General features: G+C 48.2%; 1 protein-coding gene across 1 annotated transcript in view; it reads left to right on the top strand.

Moving 5' to 3' along the window:
• The first annotated feature begins 3,855 nt into the window (after positions 1-3,855).
• The window catches only part of HLTF (helicase like transcription factor), a 324,731-nt gene continuing 310,400 nt past the window's right edge, over positions 3,856-18,186 (top strand). The window contains exon 1 of the mRNA XM_069213390.1: positions 3,856-4,040. Within this exon, the coding sequence (XP_069069491.1) occupies positions 4,021-4,040 (20 nt within the window). The 5' untranslated portion in view covers positions 3,856-4,020. The remainder of the gene's footprint in view (positions 4,041-18,186) is intronic.

The following is an 18,186-nucleotide window of genomic DNA, read 5'->3' on the forward strand; positions in this document are numbered from 1 at the left end:
GCATGCACAGAGTCCAAGGGTTCCCCTTAGAGGTAAAATAGTGGTAAAAAGAGATAATACTAATGCTCTATTTTGTGGTAGTGTGGTCGAGCAGTAGGCTTATCCAAGGAGTAGTGTTAAGCATTTGTTGTACATACACATAGACAATAAATGAGGTACACACACTCAGAGACAAATCCAGCCAATAGGTTTTGTTATAGAAAAATATCTTTTCTTAGTTTATTTTAAGAACCACAGGTTCAAATTCTACATGTAATATCTCATTCGAAAGGTATTGCAGGTAAGTACTTTAGGAACTTTAAATCATAAAAATTGCATGTATACTTTTCAAGTTATTGACAAATAGCTGTTTTAAAAGTGGACACAGTGCAATTTTCACAGTTCCTAGGGGAGGTAAGTATTTGTTAGTTTTACCAGGTAAGTAAGACACTTACAGGGTTCAGTTCTTGGTCCAAGGTAGCCCACCGTTGGGGGTTCAGAGCAACCCCAAAGTCACCACACCAGCAGCTCAGGGCCGGTCAGGTGCAGAGTTCAAAGTGGTGCCCAAAACACATAGGCTAGAATGGAGAGAAGGGGGTGCCCCGGTTCCGGTCTGCTTGCAGGTAAGTACCCGCGTCTTCGGAGGGCAGACCAGGGGGGTTTTGTAGGGCACCGGGGGGGACACAAGCCCACACAGAAATTTCACCCTCAGCAGCGCGGGGGGCGGCCGGGTGCAGTGTAGAAACAGGCGTCGGGTTCGCAATGTTAGTCTATGAGAGATCTCGGGATCTCTTCAGCGCTGCAGGCAGGCAAGGGGGGGGTTCCTCGGGGAAACCTCCACTTGGGCAAGGGAGAGGGACTCCTGGGGGTCACTTCTCCAGTGAAAGTCCGGTCCTTCAGGTCCTGGGGGCTGCGGGTGCAGGGTCTCTCCCAGGCGTCGGGACTTTGGATTCAACGAGTCGCGGTCAGGGGAAGCCTCGGGATTCCCTCTGCAGGCGGCGCTGTGGGGGCTCAGGGGGGACAGGTTTTGGTACTCACAGTATCAGAGTAGTCCTGGGGTCCCCCCTGAGGTGTTGGATCTCCACCAGCCGAGTCGGGGTCGCCGGGTGCAGTGTTGCAAGTCTCACGCTCCTTGCGGGGAGCTTGCAGGGTTCTTTCAAGGCTGCTGGAAACAAAGTTGCAGCCTTTCTTGGAGCAGGTCCGCTGTCCTCTGGAGTTTCTTGTCTTTTCGAAGCAGGGGCAGTCCTCAGAGGATGTCGAGGTCGCTGGTCCCTTTGGAAGGCGTCGCTGGAGCAGGATCTTTGGAAGGCAGGAGACAGGCCGGTGAGTTTCTGGAGCCAAGGCAGTTGTCGTCTTCTGGTCTTCCTCTGCAGGGGTTTTCAGCTAGGCAGTCCTTCTTCTTGTAGTTTGCAGGAATCTAATTTTCTAGGGTTCAGGGTAGCCCTTAAATACTAAATTTAAGGGCGTGTTTAGGTCTGGGGGGTTAGTAGCCAATGGCTACTAGCCCTGAGGGTGGGTACACCCTCTTTGTGCCTCCTCCCAAGGGGAGGGGGTCACAATCCTAACCCTATTGGGGGAATCCTCCATCTGCAAGATGGAGGATTTCTAAAAGTTAGAGTCACTTCAGCTCAGGACACCTTAGGGGCTGTCCTGACTGGCCAGTGACTCCTCCTTGTTGCTTTCTTTGTTCCCTCCAGCCTTGCCGCCAAAAGTGGGGGCCGTGGCCGGAGGGGGCGGGCAACTCCACTAAGCTGGAGTGCCCTGCTGGGCTGTGACAAAGGGGTGAGCCTTTGAGGCTCACCGCCAGGTGTCACAGCTCCTGCCTGGGGGAGGTGTTAGCATCTCCACCCAGTGCAGGCTTTGTTACTGGCCTCAGAGTGACAAAGGCACTCTCCCCATGGGGCCAGCAACATGTCTCTGGTGTGGCAGGCTGCTGGAACTAGTCAGCCTACACAGACAGTCGGTTAAGTTTCAGGGGGCACCTCTAAGGTGCCCTCTGGGGTGTATTTTGCAATAAAATGTACACTGGCATCAGTGTGCATTTATTGTGCTGAGAAGTTTGATACCAAACTTCCCAGTTTTCAGTGTAGCCATTATGGTGCTGTGGAGTTCGTGTTTGACAGACTCCCAGACCATATACTCTTATGGCTACCCTGCACTTACAATGTCTAAGGTTTTGTTTAGACACTGTAGGGGTACCATGCTCATGCACTGGTACCCTCACCTATGGTATAGTGCACCCTGCCTTAGGGCTGTAAGGCCTGCTAGAGGGGTGTCTTACCTATACTGCATAGGCAGTGAGAGGCTGGCATGGCACCCTGAGGGGAGTGCCATGTCGACTTACTCGTTTTGTCCTCACTAGCACACACAAGCTGGCAAGCAGTGTGTCTGTGCTGAGTGAGAGGTCTCCAGGGTGGCATAAGACATGCTGCAGCCCTTAGAGACCTTCCTTGGCATCAGGGCCCTTGGTACTAGAAGTACCAGTTACAAGGGACTTATCTGGATGCCAGGGTCTGCCAATTGTGGATACAAAAGTACAGGTTAGGGAAAGAACACTGGTGCTGGGGCCTGGTTAGCAGGCCTCAGCACACTTTCAATTGTAAACATAGCATCAGCAAAGGCAAAAAGTCAGGGGGCAACCATGCCAAGGAGGCATTTCCTTACACCCTCACCTGGGGACATGTTGGTAAAAGGTTCATTCTCTTGAGAGGATTGCATAATGAGGACTGGACAGAGTGTACACCCAACAAAAAAATATATAATATATAGGGTAAATCCCTACCCTCTCTGTCACTGATAGTAAAGTCAAGAATTAATGCCTTCCCTAATGGGGTAATTCTTACCCAAACGGGTGTCAAAGGTAGGGAAGAAAAAACTGCACCAGAGTGACAAGCGTGTAATTGAGGTTAAACCCTCAATTCTGAAAAGAAAAGAGAAAACGCGAAGTGCGAGCGCCGAGCGCTGAGAGAGACACGCTCTCCGACAATAAAGAAAACAGCGCGCGCGCGCCCTCTGGTGGGCCCGACGCGTATCTAACATGCCGAGGGCCGAAAAGAATATGAAACGCTCGAGCGAAACGTAGGTTCCGGACCGCTCGTAGCAACGAAAGTTGCTATACAAATAAAACACTGAAAAAACAATTGAGCAGCAACGCGCCAAGTCAATAAACAAACTCCCTCCCAACTGGAGGCAGAAAAAGGCACTTATCTGACTCGCAGCAGTGAAGAAAGAGGAAGTGTGACGCATTTCGGGCTATTTATACCAACGTGAAGGAGTGCACCTCATTGGATACTCGTTACCATGGCGGCGGGCTCATGGAACTTGTAGTTTTTTTGTTCATGTTTTGTTTAACTTTGAACTTGCTGTTTAATAAAAAGTGAAGAAAGATCTGCATAATCCTCGCCTCCAGTCCTGTGATAGAATCTGCATTACCAGCTAGCCAGTATGGAATATAGAAACTGTTAAAACAACTAGAGCAACGTTTCTAGTCTGACTCGCATCCACATAACGTGCGCCCCTCACTTCTATGGAACGACGTCGTAAGTAATACGGAAACCCCTCGAATACAGCATGTGAGCTTCACCAGCAGCCACTACTGCGGTGATAAAGCACGTCTCGGGGTTAGTGGTGGGGCTAATTTCAAAACAGTGAATCTCCTTCTGTTCTTTCGAAAATTCCCTGTCTTTTGCTTTCTTTCTGGTTGTTTTTTATGCAGATCGCGGGTACTATCGTTGGCCATTCTCTATTGGTCCAGTTTCGGGCGCTTTTAAGTAGGCGTACACGGATTGGTGGAAGCGACAAGCCGTCGTAGACGAGCGTTGATTGATTGTAATACCTTCCAATCAGACTGCAGTTTCTCTTCCATGCTTGCTAAACAGTACGTGACATGCACTCAAGAAGAGCTGCTGAAAACATTGGGAGTGCAGTGATTTCAAAGCTGCAGGATAATTCCCGCTGCCCTCTGCCTTCTCATCTGGATTCGGACGTGGGTACTTGGCACAAAGGTGTACAGCGGAAGCCCCTCCACTGCGCATATGCACCATGTCTTGGATGTTCATGAGGTAAGGAGAGCCAAAATAGTCGATTGGAAGTTTTTGCTGATTCTGGAAAGAGTATTTTTTTTACATTTGTTATGCTTGGCAAAGCCCAATTCATGGGTGTCACGGCGCTTTACAAAAAACGGGAAAACTTTTTTCTAAGCAACGTATGATGACCGAGTTTGGGTGCAACAATGGAATGCCAATTTTACAGTGCAACAGTTAACAAATGAGTGGTTGTACTGAAATAGAAGTTGTAATTTAGCCTGATACAATTTTCATATATGGTGACTGCGCAAGAAGTGGTGTCACACATCCCAGTCTCAGCGAGAACACAGGAAGGAGCATCACTGGACGGATAACACTTTCTAATGTATATGTAAACAATACAGCACAATATTCACCTCGTTAAATTTTATTTGACCTAAAAGTGTACTGAAGAGGAAATAAGGAAGCGAGAAAGCTGCTATTGGTGTCTGGCAACCCCGGCAGGCCTTTGCCAAGCAAGTAACCTCATCAATGAGAGCATTCAGTTTTTTTTATTGGGAGGAGGTTGAAGGCTGACAGACTGCATTCCGGCCCACACGAGAGGTATGAGGGTGTATGAGATCAGCCTACATATGGTTCACAGAAGGTGCTAATGATCTTAAACCAAAAGCGGATTATTGCTCTGAAAAATATTAGGCCCTTAATGCAAGCAACCAAAAATGAACTGTTGGATGTTTATTCCAGCAGCACAAGCTTATCATCTGTGAGGCCCCATGTTTGCAGTGGTGGAAAGCCATAACAAGACTTCCACGACATGTTATTGAACATAAGGAACCCCTAATGTGTTCCTAGTTCTGTCCCTGCAACTTTGTGTACAGTCCTCTGCTCAGAGTGGTATTCGTCACTCAGTCTTTAACTAAAACATTGTCTTTTGAGCTTCACAACTTTATTTCAAAATCAATTTTATGTTCTTATGGCACTCTATGTATTTATGGCAAGCACACATTCTTTTCTGTTATGTATTTCTATTTGAAGGATATGTAACTAAAAAAAAAGTATTACTGAAGTTTGCTTTTAGTCTTATATAGCAGATGGAATCCCGCCCTTTATTGATTTAGATCAATCCCTTATAGTTTTAGGAAGCCCATACTTTACAAGTATTATCAAGTAATATGGTGTTTTAATTAAAACTACCTTGTATTCTTTCTTAAACCTTGAGTTTTTTTTTTTTTTTAACCAGCCTTGGTTTAAAATGTCACATTAGACACCATCTTTGCACTTTGGGCACATTTTGCTGCAGGATAGTTACCAGCACGATTTTTTCAGCAGAAAGATACACCCCAGTTATGAAATGGTCTTTTGCCAACAAAGCCTTTATGGGGTGGGATTACGGAATCTGTAGTGGTCTGTGAACCAAACTGCACATGCAATTGTTTTGCCTCATAGTATTTTGTCGTCAAGCAGTGCTGTTGGCCTGGTCCTATAAGTTGCTTTTTTCTAGTGTAGTTCAGTGTGACCTACTTTGGTAATTCAAGAAATGCGGACTTATGTTATGGGCCTCTTTTTATCCAGCTGATCAGTCAGTCAATCAGGGATTTGTAAAGCGCACTACTCACCCGTGAGGGTCTCAAGGCGCTGACGAGGGGAGGGGGAGAAGGTGGAGATGCCGGGTCGGGGTGTAGAAGTAGAGTCATTTGTTGAGGTATTCTGGTCCGGTGTTGTGCAATTCTTTGAGTGTGGGTGAGGAGTTTGAAGGTGATTCTCTAGTTGACTGGGAGCCAGTGCAGGTTTTTCAGGTGGTCTGTGATGTGGCAGCGGCGGGGGATGTCCAGGATGAGGCATGCAGACGTTTTCTGGATGCGTTGCAGCCACTTCTGGAGTCTGGCGGTGGTTCCTGCGTAGAGGGCAACGCCATAGTCCAGTTTGCTGCTTACAAGGGTTTGGGTGGCTGTTCTTCTGGTTTAGTTGGGTATCCATTTATAGATCTTTCGGAGCATGTGGAGGGTGTTTAAGCAGGAGGAGGAGATGGCGTTGACTTGCCGGGTCATGGATAGTGAGGGGGTCCAAGATAAATCCTAGGTTGTGTGTGTGGTCGGTGGGAGTCGGAGCGGTTCCGAGAGTGGCAGGCCACCAGGCGTCATCCCATGCGGAGGGGGTGGAGCCGAAGATAAGGACTTCCGTCTTGTCAGAATTGAGTTTGAGGCAGCTGCTCTTCATCCATTCATGGAGGTAGGTCTTGGTGGCATCCTTGGCGAGGGAGAGGATCAGCTGGGTGTCATCGGTGTATGAGATGATGTTGAGGTTGTGGGATCGGGTGATGTTAGCGAGTGGGGCCATGTAGACGTTGAAGAGGGTCGGGCTGAGGGACGAACCCCGGGGTACGCCGCAGTTGATTTCGGTGGCCTCCGGGCTGAATGGGGGAGGCGGACTCTCTGGGTTCTGCCGGTGAGAAAGGAGGTGACCCAGTCCAGGGCTCTGTCGCAGATTCCAGCATTGCTGAGGCGTGAGTGTAGGGTGTGGTGGCAGACGGTTTTGAACGCGGCCCAGAGGTCCAGGATGATGAGGACCGTGGTTTCGCCGCTGTCCAATATGGTTTTGATGTCGTCGGTGGCCGCAATTAGGGCAGTTTTGGTGCTGTGGTTGCTGCTGAATCCGGATTGGGAAGGGTCTAAAGGTATCTTTATCAGAATTCCTGCAGTGGACAAGTGGTGACGATGAACTTAATTTGAGTTGTTGAAAAGACAAATATTTTCATTTCAACATTCTGAAACTTAACATGATTATTTTGGTGTTGCTAGCCTTCTGCCTTGCAGTCATATGAAAGGTTATGTCAAATGAAATCTTTTATTAATTCAGCCGAACCCATCATAACAATTAAAACAATTTACATTTAAAACGTCACGTCAAAATACATAAAAATAACCTCAAGCTAATAGTAGATCAATTTTGTCAATAGGCTGTTGTAGGAAAATGCCGCTGTTGGCATGGTCACCCCCCACGTTTTGCCTAGTGTTGATGCCAGCTTTGATTGGAAGTGTGCTGGGACGCTGCTAACCAGGCCCCAGTACTAGTGTTCTTTCCCTAAAACTGTACCTTTGTTTCCAGAATTGGCACAGCCCTGGCACACAGTTAAGTCCCTTGTAAAAGGTACCCCTTGTACCAAGGGCCCTGTGGCCAGTGAAGGTCCTTAAGGGCTGCAGCATGTATTATGCCACCCTCAGGGACCCCTCACTCAGTACATGCACTCTGCATTGCAGCTTGTGTGTGCTAGTGGGGAGAAAAGACAAAGTCAACATGGCACTCCCCTCAGAGTGCCATGTCCACCAAACACTGCCTGTGGCATAGGTAAGTCACCCCTCTAGCAGGCCTTACAGCCCTAAGGCAAGGTGCACTATGCCACAGGTGAGGACATAGCTGCATAATCACTATGCCCCTACAGTGTTTAAGTCAATTCTTGGACATTGTGAGTGCAGGGTAGCCATGCTGAATATATGGTCTGGGAGTTTGTTAAAAACGAACTCCACAGTTCCATAATGGCTACACTGAATACTGGGAAATTTGGTATCAAACTTCTCAGCACAATTAACCCACACTGATGCCAGTGTGGGATTTATTGCAAAATGCACACAGAGGGCATCTTAGAGATGCCCCCTGTATGTTAGCCTAACTGATAGTGTAAGACTGACCACAAGAGGTGAGTGCCTTTGTGCACTCGGTGATCAGAATAAAGCCTGTCGTGGGTGGAGGTGCTTAACACCTCCCCCTGCAGGAACTGTAACACCTGGTGGTGAGCCTCAAAGGCTCAAGCCTGGTGTTACAGCACCCCAGGGCACTCCAGCCAGTGGATATGCCCGCCCCGCGGACGAGCCCCCTCTTTTTGGCAGCAATTCCAGAGGGATAATGAGAAAAACAAGTAGGAGTCACCCCCTCAGCCAGGACTACCCCTAAGGTGTCCAGAGCTGAAGTGACTCCCTCCTTGAGAAATCCTCCATCTTGCGTTGGAGTATTAGGACCAATAGGGATAGGGATGTGCCCCCTCCCCTGAGGGAGTAGACAGAATGAGGGTGTAGCCACCTCAGGGACAGTAGCCATTGGCTACTGCCGCCTGACCCTAACACACCCCTAAATTTAGTGAACCCAGCTCTTCAGATTCCTGAGGACCTCAAGAAAGGTAGAAGGACTGCTGAGTTGAAAAACCCCACAGAGAAGAAAAAGAGACAACTGACTCGTCCCCAGCCCTACCTGCCCGTCTCATGCTTCAAAAAGCTGCAAGAGAAGAAGCAACGCATTATGCAGGACCAGCGTCCCTGAAAAGCCACCAGGGGACTGCATGCCTCACCGAGGACTAAAAAACTCCTGTGGACAGCGGACCTGTCCAAAAAGAAGATGAATAAACCATCTTTAAAGGGACTCCTCCCTCACTCAAGAAGTGTGATTCCAAACTACTCTGCACCTGACGCCCCTGGCCCGTGTCCAGAGGAACCAACTTTCCAGAGAGGATCCCCAGGCGATTCCGACTTTGTGTCCACCCAGGGCCGACCTCTCCAGACCCCCAACGACGACGCCTGCAGAGGGAATCCCAAGGACCCTGCTGACCACGACTGCCCGGACGAAGATATCTGTCACCTGGAGAAGTACTGCACCCGCAGCCCCCAGGCCTGAGAGAAACCTACCACCAGTGCAGCAATGACCAGCAGGCGGTCCTCACTCTTGCCCAGTCGGTGGCTTGCCGAGAAGCCCCCCCTGTGCCCTGCCTGCAGCACCTAAGTGACCCCCTGATCCCTCCGTAGAGTTCTGTTGAGAACCCAACGCTCTGTTCACACACTGCACCCAGCTGCCCCTGTGCCGCTGAGGGTGTGGTTTCTGTGCCTACTGGGTGTCCCCCCAGTGCTCCTTCAAACCCCACTGGTTTGCCCTCCGACAACGTGGGTACTTACTTACCTGCAAGCAGACCGCAACCGGAGTACCCCCTGTCTCCATAGCCGCCCATGTTACATTGGGTCCGGTTTGACCTCAGCAGCTGATCGGCCCTGTGTTGCTGGTGCTGGGTGTTTGGGGTTATCTTGAACCCCCAACAGTGGGCTACCTGCGCCCAGGAGACTGAACCCGTAAGTTTGATACTTACCTCTGAAACCGTACTTTACTTACCTCCCCCAGGAACTGTTGAAAATTGTACTGTGTCCACTTTTAAAATAGCTTTTTGCCATTTTAGAGAAAATTGTGTACATTGTTGATTCCATTCAAAGTTCTAAGTATTACTATGCAAGGTACCTTTCATTTAATGTACTTACCTGCTAAATGAATCTTGTGGTTCTAGAAATAAATTAACAAAAGAATATTTTTCTACATAACCTATTGGTCTGGAGTTAAGCCATTGAGTGTGTGTTTTCATTTATTGCTTGGGTATGTATAACAAATGCTTTTCACCGCCCTTTGATAAGCCTGACTGCTCTACCACAAATAGAGGATTAGTATTATCTATTATTGCCTCTGTCAAGCCTGTTGGGGAACCCCTAGACTCTGTGCACACTATGGGGGTTATTACAACTTTGAAGGAGGTGTTAATCCGTACCAAAAGTGACGGTAAAGTGACGGATATACCACCAGCCGTATTACGAGTTCCATAGGATATAATGGACTCGTAATTTGGCTGGTGGTATATCTGTCACTTTACCGTCACTTTTGGGACGGATTAACACCTCCTCCAAAGTTGTAATAACCCCCATATCTCATTTTGATATAGCGTATATATTGAACCAGCTTCCTACACCAGTAAAAAATACAATTTCTTTATCAGCTAATTCATTCAGTTACATCTTCACAAGACGCTCAAATCAAAACATACCAGCTTTAGTAGTACTAGAAACAGTAGTGATAATTTCCAGAATAATTATGTGCAAATCATGCAAAAAGAGATAAGTAGAAAATGACCTGCAGTCTAGAAAGTGCAAAGCTTAAACTGCATGACATAGTAACACCGAAACTAGTCCGGGGAGACATGTCTAAAAAAACTCCCTGGATATTACCAACCTAATGCACCTACCCCAACCAGTACTAAGTCAACCATAATATCGATAGGTTGCTTCTTGACATGCAACACAGGTAATATTTTTACGGCTGAAGTCATTAGTGGTAATTTCTCGGGTTGTTATATGTATGTCATACCTAATAAAAGAAAAACAAAATGGCCTACAATCTAAAAATATTCCAAAGATAAAGTACATACCATAATAAATCTTAAAATTAGAGCGGAAAGGGGGACAGGCAACCAGAAAATGTCCCAATATGCTACCAATCTACAATCCTAATTTGTTTCCCTCAACCGAAGCTAGGGCAACAATGACTATCATAAAAATAAAAATAAAGGTGGTCATGGGCGCTGCCCTGGTAGTGAGAACACATCAAGCACAATGCGAAATACTTTCAGTAAATCTATCCAGGCTCACATTGACACATTACATACACTAATGAAAGGAGAGAAATAGGATGTGGATCAAGGATGGTGGGACTGGTTGTTTCTGTGGTTACATGATTTTGAGCAACTGCGCACGGTCTTGGGTGGAATTCCTGTGGTGATCGCTCTTATCATTTCATTATGTTGCTGTGTACAATGCATGCCTGTAAGGAAATGCCTCCTTGGCATGGTTGCCCCCTGACTTTTTGCCTTTGCTGATGCTATGTTTACAATTGAAAGTGTGCTGAGGCCTGCTAACCAGGCCCCAGCACCAGTGTTCTTTCCCTAACCTGTACTTTTGTATCCACAATTGGCAGTCCCTGGCATCCAGATAAGTCCCTTGTAACTGGTACTTCTAGTACCAAGGGCCCTGATGCCAAGGAAGGTCTCTAAGGGCTGCAGCATGTCTTATGCCACCCTGGAGACCTCTCACTCAGCACAGACACACTGCTTGCCAGCTTGTGTGTGCTAGTGAGGACAAAACGAGTAAGTCGACATGGCACTCCCCTCAGGGTGCCATGCCAGCCTCTCACTGCCTATGCAAGTATAGGTCAGTCACCCCTCTAGCAGGCCTTACAGCCCTAAGACAGGGTGCACTATACCATAGGTGAGGGTACCAGTGCATGAGCATGGTACCCCTACAGTGTCTAAACAAAACCTTAGACATTGTAAGTGCAGGGTAGCCATAAGAGTATATGGTCTGGGAGTTTGTCAAACACGAACTCCACAGCACCATAATGGCTACACTGAAAACTGGGAAGTTTGGTATCAAACTTCTCAGCACAATAAATGCACACTGATGCCAGTGTACATTTTATTGCAAAATACACCCCAGAGGGCACCTTAGAGGTGCCCCCTGAAACTTAACCGACTGTCTGTGTAGGCTGACTAGTTACAGCAGCCTGCCACACTAGAGACATGTTGCTGGCCCCATGGGGAGAGTGCCTTTGTCACTCTGAGGCCAGTAACAAAGCCTGCACTGGGTGGAGATGCTAACACCTCCCCCAGGCAGGAGCTGTAACACCTGGCGGTGAGCCTCAAAGGCTCACCCCTTTGTCACAGCACCGCAGGACACTCCAGCTAGTGGAGTTGCCCGCCCCCTCCGGCCCCGGCCCCCACTTTTGGCGGCAAGGCCGGAGAAAATAATGAGAATAACAAGGAGGAGTCACTGGCCAGTCAGGACAGCCCCTAAGGTGTCCTGAGCTGAGGTGACTCTAACTTTTAGAAATCCTCCATCTTGCAGATGGAGGATTCCCCCAATAGGGTTAGGATTGTGACCCCCTCCCCTTGGGAGGAGGCACAAAGAGGGTGTACCCACCCTCAGGGCTAGTAGCCATTGGCTACTAACCCCCCAGACCTAAACACGCCCTTAAATTTAGTATTTAAGGGCTACCCTGAACCCTAGAAAATTAGATTCCTGCAACAACAAGAAGAAGGACTGCCTAGCTGAAAACCCCTGCAGAGGAAGACCAGAAGACAACAACTGCCTTGGCTCCAGAAACTCACCGGCCTGTCTCCTGCCTTCCAAAGAACTCTGCTCCAGCAACGCCTTCCAAAGGGACCAGCGACCTCTGAATCCTCTGAGGACTGCCCTGCTTCGACGACGACAAGAAACTCCCGAGGACAGCGGACCTGCTCCAAAAAGACTGCAACTTTATCCAAAGGAGCAGCTTTAAAGAACCCTGCAATCTCCCCGCAAGAAGCGTGAGACTTGCAACACTGCACCCGGCGACCCCGACTCGGCTGGTGGAGAACCAACACCTCAGGGAGGACCCCCGGACTACTCTACGACTGTGAGTACCAAAACCTGTCCCCCCTGAGCCCCCACAGCGCCGCCTGCAGAGGGAATCCCGAGGCTTCCCCTGACCGCGACTCTCTGAAACCTAAGTCCCGACGCCTGGAAAAGACCCTGCACCCGCAGCCCCCAGGACCTGAAGGACCGGACTTTCACTGCAGAAGTGACCCCCAGGAGTCCCTCTCCCTTGCCCAAGTGGAGGTTTCCCCGAGGAAGCCCCCCCTTGCCTGCCTGCAGCGCTGAAGAGATCCCTTGATCTCTCATTGACTTCCATTGCGAACCCGACGCTTGTTCTAACACTGCACCCGGCCGCCCCCGCGCCGCTGAGGGTGAAATTTCTGTGTGGGCTTGTGTCCCCCCCGGTGCCCTACAAAACCCCCCTGGTCTGCCCTCCGAAGACGCGGGTACTTACCTGCAAGCAGACCGGAACCGGGGCACCCCCTTCTCTCCATTGAAGCCTATGCGTTTTGGGCACCACTTTGAACTCTGCACCTGACCGGCCCTGAGCTGCTGGTGTGGTAACTTTGGGGTTGCTCTGAACCCCCAACGGTGGGCTACCTTGGACCAAGAACTGAACCCTGTAAGTGTCTTACTTGCCTGGTAAAACTAACAAAAACTTACCTCCCCCAGGAACTGTGAAAATTGCACTGTGTCCACTTTTAAAGTAGCTATTTGTGAATAACTTGAAAAGTATACATGCAATTGAAATGATTCAAAGTTCCTAATGTACTTACCTGCAATACCTTTCAAACAAGATATTACATGTTAAATTTGAACCTGTGGTTCTTAAAATAAACTAAGAAAAGATATTTTTCTATAACAAAACCTATTGGCTGGATTTGTCTCTGAGTGTGTGTACCTCATTTATTGTCTATGTGTATGTACAACAAATGCTTAACACTACTCCTTGGATAAGCCTACTGCTCGACCACACTGCCACAAAATAGAGCATTAGTATTATCTATTTTTACCACTATTTTACCTCTAAGGGGAACCCTTGGACTCTGTGCATGCTATTCCTTACTTTGAAATAGCACATACAGAGCCAACTTCCTACATTGGTGGATCAGCGGTGGGGTACAAGACTTTGCATTTGCTGGACTACTCAGCCAATACCTGATCACACGACAAATTCCAAAATTGTCATTAGAAATTGATTTTTGCAATTTGAAAAGTTTTCTAAATTCTTTAAAGTCCTGCTAGGGCCTTGTGTTAGTCCCTGTTAGCATTTCTTTTAGAGTTTAAAAGTTTGTTAAAAGTTTGAATTAGATTCTAGAACCAGTTTTAGTTTCTTAAAAAGTATTCCAACTTTTAGAAGCATAATGTCTAGCACAGATGTGAATGTGGTGGAACTCGACACCACACCTTACCTCCATCTACAGATGAGAGAGCTAAGGTCACTCTGTAAACTAAAGAAAATAACAATGGGCTCCAAACCTACCAAAGTACAGCTCCAGGAGCTTTTGGCAGAGTTTGAAAAAGCCAACCCCTCTGAGGATGGCAACACAGAGAATGAAGATAGTGACTTGGAGGGAAATTCCCCCCCTCCAGTCCTACTTAGGGAGAACAGGGCTTCTCAAGCCCTGACTCCACAAATAATAGTCAGAGATGCAGGTTCCCTCACAGGAGGGACCAACAACTCTGAAATCACTGAGGATAACTCCAGTGAAGAGGACATCCAGTTAGCCAGGATGGCCAAAAGATTGGCTTTGGAAAGACCGATCCTAGCCATAGAAAGGGAAAGACAAGAGATGGGCCTAGGACCCATCAATGGTGGCAGCAACATAAATAGGGTCAGAGATTCTCCTGACATGTTGAAAATCCCTAAAGGGATTGTAACTAAATATGAAGATGGTGATGACATCACCAAATGGTTCACAGCTTTTGAGAGGGCTTGTGTAACCAGAAAAGTGAACAGATCTCACTGGGGTGCTCTCCTTTGGGAAATGTTCACAGGAAAGTGTAGGGATAGACTCCTCACACTCTCTGGAAAAGATGCAGAATCTTATGACCTCATGAAGGGTACCCTGATTGAGGGCTTTGGATTCTCCACTGAGGAGTATAGGATTAGATTCAGGGGGGCTCAAAAATCCTCGAGCCAGACCTGGGTTGACTTTGTAGACTACTCAGTAAAAACACTAGATGGTTGGATTCAAGGCAGTGGTGTAAGTAATTATGATGGGCTGTACAATTTATTTGTAAAATAACACCTGTTAAGTAATTGTTTCAATGATAAACTGCATCAGCATCTGGTAGACCTAGGACCAATTTCTCCCCAAGAATTGGGAAAGAAGGCGGACCATTGGGTCAAGACTAGGGTGTCCAAAACTTCCACAGGGGGTGACCAAAAGAAAGGGGTCACAAAACCTCCCCAGGCGAAAGGTGGTGAGACAGCCAAAAATAAAAATAGTAAAGAGTCTTCTACAGGCCCCCAAAAACCTGCACAGGGGGGTGGGCCCAGAGCCTCTTCACAAAACAATCCTGGGTACAAGGGTAAAAACTTTGATCCCAAAAAGGCCTGGTGTCGAAACTGTAGTCAGTCTGGACACCAAACTGGAGACAAGGCCTGTCCCAAGAAAAGTTCCACTCCAAACTCCAATCCAGGTAACACTGGAATGGCTAGTCTCCAAGTGGGATCAACAGTGTGCCCAGAGCAAATCAGGGTCCACACTGAAGCTACTCTAGTCTCTGAGGGTGGGGTGGATTTAGCCACACTAGCTGCCTGACCGCCTAACATGCAAAAATACAGGCAGCAGCTCTTTATTAATGGGACAAGTGTAGAGGGCCTGAGGGATACAGGTGCCAGTGTCACCATGGTGACAGAGAAACTGGTTTCCCCTGGCCAATACCTGACTGGAAAAACCTATACAGTCACCAACGCTGACAATCAGACTAAAGCACATCCCATGGCAATGGTAACTTTAGAATGGGGAGGGGTCAATGGCCTGAAACAGGTGGTGGTCTCCTCAAACATCCCATTAGACTGTCTGCTTGGAAATGACCTGGAGTCCTCAGCATGGGCTGAGGTAGAACTAAAAACCCATGCAGCCATGCTGGGTATCCCTGAACTGGTGTGTGTGAAAACAAGAGCACAATGCAAGGCACAGGGTGAAAAAGTAGAGCTGGAGTCTGGAAGAAAGGCCCAGCCTACCAAGAGAAAAGGAAGGTCAGTTGGGAAACCAACTGCAACACAGTCAGAAAAAGAGAACCTCTCTTCTCAGGAAGAAGTTCTGCCCTCTGAGGGAACTGAGCCTTTGGAGCTTGAACCTTATCAGGTTGAGCTCTTAGGCCCAGGGGGACCCTCAAGGGAGGAGCTGTGTAAGGGACAAGAAACCTGTCCCTCTCTTGAAGGCCTTAGGCAGCAAGCTGCTGAAGAGTCCCAGGGCAAGAAAAATGGAACACATAGGGTCTATTGGGAAGATGGACTCCTGTACACTGAGGCCAGAGACCCCAAACCTGGTGCCACTAGGAGAGTGGTAGTGCCTCAGTCGTTCAGAGAGTTTATTCTGACCTTAGCCCATGATATTCCCCTTGCTGGGCATTTGGGACAAACCAAGACTTGGGAGAGGTTAGTCAACCACTTCTACTGGCCCAATATGTCCCACAAGGTTAAGGAGTTTTGCCTCTCCTGCCCCACCTGTCAAGCCAGTGGTAAGACAGGTGGGCATCCAAAGGCCCCCCTCATTCCACTTCCAGTGGTGGGGGTCCCCTTTGAAAGAGTGGGTGTGGACATAGTTGGTCCACTAGAACCTCCCACAGCCTCAGGAAATATGTATATCCTAGTAGTAGTGGATCATGCTACTAGGTATCCTGAAGCTATTCCCCTTAGGTCAACTACTGCCCCTGCAGTAGCCAAGGCCCTCATTGGTATCTTTACCAGAGTGGGTTTCCCTAAGGAGGTGGTGTCTGACAGAGGTACCAACTTCATGTCAGCATTCCTAAAACACATGTGGAATGAGTGTGGGGTGACTTACAAATTCACTACACCATACCATCCACAAACTAATGGCTTAGTTGAGAGATTCAACAAGACATTAAAAGGCATGATCATGGGGCTCCCAGAAAAGCTCAAAAGGAGATGGGATGTCCTCTTGCCATGTCTGCTTTTCGCTTACAGAGAGGTGCCACAGAAGGGAGTAGGATTCTCACCCTTTGAACTTCTGTTTGGTCACCCTGTAAGAGGACCACTTGCTCTTGTTAAAGAAGGCTGGGAGAGACCTCTTCATGAGCCTAAACAAGACATAGTGGACTATGTACTTGGCCTTCGCTCTAGAATGGCAGAGTACATGGAAAAGGCAAGCAAAAACCTTGAGGCCAGCCAACAGCTCCAGAAGTTTTGGTATGACCAAAAGGCTGCAATGGTTGAGTTCCAACCAGGGCAGAAAGTCTGGGTTCTGGAGCCTGTGGCTCCCAGGGCACTTCAGGACAAATGGAGTGGCCCTTACCCAGTGCTAGAAAGGAAGAGTCAGGTCACCTACCTGGTGGACCTGGGCACAAGCAGGAGCCCCAAGAGGGTGATCCATGTGAACCGCCTTAAGCTCTTCCATGACAGGGCTGATGTAAATCTGTTGATGGTAACAGATGAGGATCAGGAGGCAGAGAGTGAACCTCTCCATGATCTTCTGTCATCAGACCCAAAAGATGGCTCAGTAGATGGAGTGATCTACTCAGACACCCTCTCTGGCCAACAGCAAGCTGATTGTAGGAGAGTCCTACAACAGTTTCCTGAACTCTTCTCCCTAACCCCTGGTCAGACACACCTGTGTACCCATGATGTGGTCACAGGAGACAGCATGCCTGTCAAAAACAAAATCTTTAGACAGTCTGACCATGTTAAGGAAAGCATCAAGGTGGAAGTCCACAAGATGCTGGAATTGGGAGTAATTGAGCGCTCTGACAGCCCCTGGGCTAGCCCAGTGGTCTTAGTCCCCAAACCTCACACCAAAGATGGAAAGAAAGAGATGAGGTTTTGTGTGGACTACAGAGGGCTCAACTCTGTCACCAAGACAGACGCCCATCCAATTCCTAGAGCTGATGAGCTCATAGACAAATTAGGTGCTGCCAAATTCTTAAGTACCTTTGACTTAACAGCAGGGTACTGGCAAATAAAAATGGCACCTGGAGCAAAAGAGAAAACCGCATTCTCCACACCTGATGGGCATTATCAGTTTACTGTTATGCCCTTTGGTTTAAAGAATGCCCCTGCCACCTTCCAAAGGTTGGTGAATCAAGTCCTTGCTGGTTTGGAGTCCTTTAGCACAGCTTATCTTGATGATATTGCTGTCTTTAGCTCCACCTGGCAGGATCACCTGGTCCACCTGAAGAAGGTTTTGAAGGCTCTGCAATCTGCAGGCCTCTCTATCAAGGCATCCAAATGCCAGATAGGGCAGGGAACTGTGGTTTACTTGGGCCACCTTGTAGGTGGAGGCCAAGTTCAGCCACTCCAACCCAAGATCCAGACTATTCTGGACTGGGTAGCTCCAAAAACCCAGACTCAAGTCAGGGCATTCCTTGGCTTGACTGGGTATTACAGGAGGTTTGTGAAGGGATATGGATCTATTGTGACAGCCCTCACTGAACTCACCTCCAAGAAAATGCCCAAGAAAGTGAACTGGACTGTAGAATGCCAACAGGCCTTTGACACCCTGAAACAAGCAATGTGCTCAGCACCAGTTCTAAAAGCTCCAGATTATTCTAAGCAGTTCATTGTGCAGACAGATGCCTCTGAACATGGGATAGGGGCAGTTTTGTCCCAAACAAATGATGATGGCCTTGACCAGCCTGTTGCTTTCATTAGCAGGAGGTTACTCCCCAGGGAGCAGCGTTGGAGTGCCATTGAGAGGGAGGCCCTTGCTGTGGTTTGGTCCCTGAAGAAGCTGAGACCATACCTCTTTGGGACTCACTTCCTAGTTCAAACTGACCACAGACCTCTC

This window comes from Pleurodeles waltl, chromosome 11, assembly GCF_031143425.1.
Source record: "Pleurodeles waltl isolate 20211129_DDA chromosome 11, aPleWal1.hap1.20221129, whole genome shotgun sequence".
In the NCBI taxonomy this organism is placed as follows: Eukaryota; Metazoa; Chordata; class Amphibia; order Caudata; family Salamandridae; genus Pleurodeles; species Pleurodeles waltl.